The following is a 2,499-nucleotide window of genomic DNA, read 5'->3' on the forward strand; positions in this document are numbered from 1 at the left end:
TTATGTAGATTAAACAATTTAAACTCAAACTTTTAAATTAAAATTAACCAAAAAAATATTCTCGAAAAAAACCATTTTCCTTATAAATTATACTATCCTCCAACCATTAATTCTATTTAAACTTTTTTCTCCTCTTTGTCTTCTCCAAATTGACCTAATATATTTCTTTCTCAAGTCTAACGATTAATAAACATTAATAATAAAAATTAAATTACCGATAAGTCATCGCCGATGCATGATAAGCATTAGTATTAAACTAAATTACCCATATGTCATTCCCAACCCGTAATACATTATTAACAACTTGCTCAAGGCGTATAATTTTGTGTTTGAAAAATAATTATTTAAAATTTAATATATATACTTTAAGCGGCTATTTTTAAATTAATTTCTATAACCGGACCCTAAACCACGTTCGGAACATGGGTTGCATCATTGTCACGACTCACGAGTCCCGGCTGTGGCAACCAGATTTAAAAAAAAACAAACCCACGAAATCAGATCCACCGTCCACGTCAGATTTGTTGGGTAAAGGACGATTATTAAAGGTAAAGATCGCGAAAGGGCCGAATATGTCGGTGGTTTATAGCCACAAATTGAATTAAATAAAAAAAAAATATAAAAGACTGGGCCACCGGGCCCACTGTCCACGTTAGATACCACCCATGTGGACAGTAAAGCCCGCTCCGCTTAATTAAATAAATAAATGACCTGCGATACGGACAGGTGTCGGTCGATGGCCATATTCAATGGCCGTCAATGTCTGATCCGGCTACGTTTCCATTGGTGGATCTAAAAATTTGGGAATTTTTTCTTTTCTTGAAATTTAGAACTTATTCCATTAAAAAATGATTCGGAATCTTTCTCGATAATTTTGATACTCCCATCTCTTATATACCCCACTTTCGTTGCAACAACCAGCGATAGCCTCAGCTTTACGGGGAGGTTTTCATTTTTATTTTATTTTTAATTTTTACTTTTTTATTTCTTCAAAATTGGGCTTAATTCTGTTGCGCAGGGTCTCTGCTTTTTATTTTTCTGTTGCCGTAATGGATTCCGACTACTGGTGCCACCGCTGTGAAGTGGCGATGATGCCTCTGGGCTCTGGAGACGAGATCAAGTGCCCCCACTGTAATGGCGGTTTCGTGGAACAGATCCAGGGTTCGCCGCGGCGACAGAGAGCGGCTTCGCCGTTTGCAGATCAGTCACGATTGGTGGCGCTTTTCAGCAGCTCGCCCGGGTCTGGGCGGAGGGGAAGAGAGGAGGATCAAGAAAGCGGGGGCGGACGGCCTAGGGTTTTGGTGGTGGGACGGCCGCCGGTTATAGAGCTTCTGCAGGCCCTAGGGTCTGCGATGGCGGGTCTCGAAATAAGCGGAGATGGGGACGGCGAGGGCCGAGAAGAGGGCAGCGGCGGTGGTGGTAGCGGTAGCAGTGGCGTTGTGGTGGTGGATCCGTCGGGGATGCCGCTGATGTTGCTTCACAGTGGCGGAGCGGCGGTGGGGGGAGGCAGCGGGGGGACGGCTCTTGGGGATTACTTCATAGGGCCGGGTCTGGAGGCGCTCATTCAGCGACTGGCGGAGAATGATCCGAACCGTTACGGAACCCCGCCGGCTTCCAAGACCGCCGTGGAGGCTTTGCCGGTGGTGAAAATCTCAGAGGAGCACCTGCGCCATGATTATTCCTCTGAGTGCACGGTCTGCAAGGAGGATTTTGAGGTCGGAGAGGAGGCACGGCAGCTCCCCTGTAAACATCTTTACCACCATGGGTGCATAATGCCATGGCTGAAGATGCATAGCTCGTGTCCAGTCTGCAGGTTCCAGATGCCGACGGAGGAAGAAGGGGGTTGCGGTGGGAGCAGCCAATCGGAGGAGTCCACGTCGACCGGAGAGAACGCGAGAAATTCCGGCGAGGGTAACGGGGGTTCCGGCGGTTCGAACAGATCGTCGGCCATAGGCCTACCGTTTGCCGTGATCCGGAGCCTTCTGGCATCTGCCCTGGGAAGTGGCAATAGTAATAACAGCAGCAACAGCAACAGTGAAGAAGAGCAGGGCCCGCGAGGTTCGCCGTAAATAGATCGAAAGGTCGTCTCTTTAAACCAGTGATTTAAACCAGTGATTTGTAGAATTAGATTTTATTTTATTTTCAATTTTTGGTTTTTATGACTTCTTTTTCTCCCGGATTCGATTTGTGCATTTTGTTAATACAAGTTGGATTTTACTTATTGTAATCTAATGATGTTTATTAATTAAATACATAAAACCAGACTTAGATTATGGGCGAAAGTAGTGGTGGGGCCATGTCTCAATTATTTGATTTTGAAGAATTAAAGGTAAGATATGTATCAAATTATATTATATTATTAATATATATCGTGAATATGATAATTATAATTTTAATTTCACAATATCTATATCGTATCGTCTTGCTGATGAATGGAAGATATGTATCAAATTATATTAATTTATTAATATATATCATTGGATACTGTTCGTGATAATA

General features: G+C 43.5%; 1 protein-coding gene across 1 annotated transcript; it reads left to right on the forward strand.

Moving 5' to 3' along the window:
* The first annotated feature begins 907 nt into the window (after nt 1-907).
* On the forward strand, nt 908-2,273 carry LOC149165154 (E3 ubiquitin-protein ligase SIRP1-like). Its single transcript, XM_089432254.1, has one exon. It carries the CDS (start codon nt 1,050-1,052, stop codon nt 2,067-2,069), a length of 1,020 nt encoding a protein of 339 aa, XP_089288380.1. The 5' UTR covers nt 908-1,049; the 3' UTR covers nt 2,070-2,273.
* The last annotated feature ends 226 nt before the right edge of the window (nt 2,274-2,499 follow it).

This window comes from Pinus tabuliformis, chromosome 5_1, assembly GCF_031772625.1.
Source record: "Pinus tabuliformis cultivar Carrire ecotype Pingquan chromosome 5_1, CPIR1, whole genome shotgun sequence".
Lineage (NCBI taxonomy): Eukaryota > Viridiplantae > Streptophyta > Pinopsida > Pinales > Pinaceae > Pinus > Pinus tabuliformis.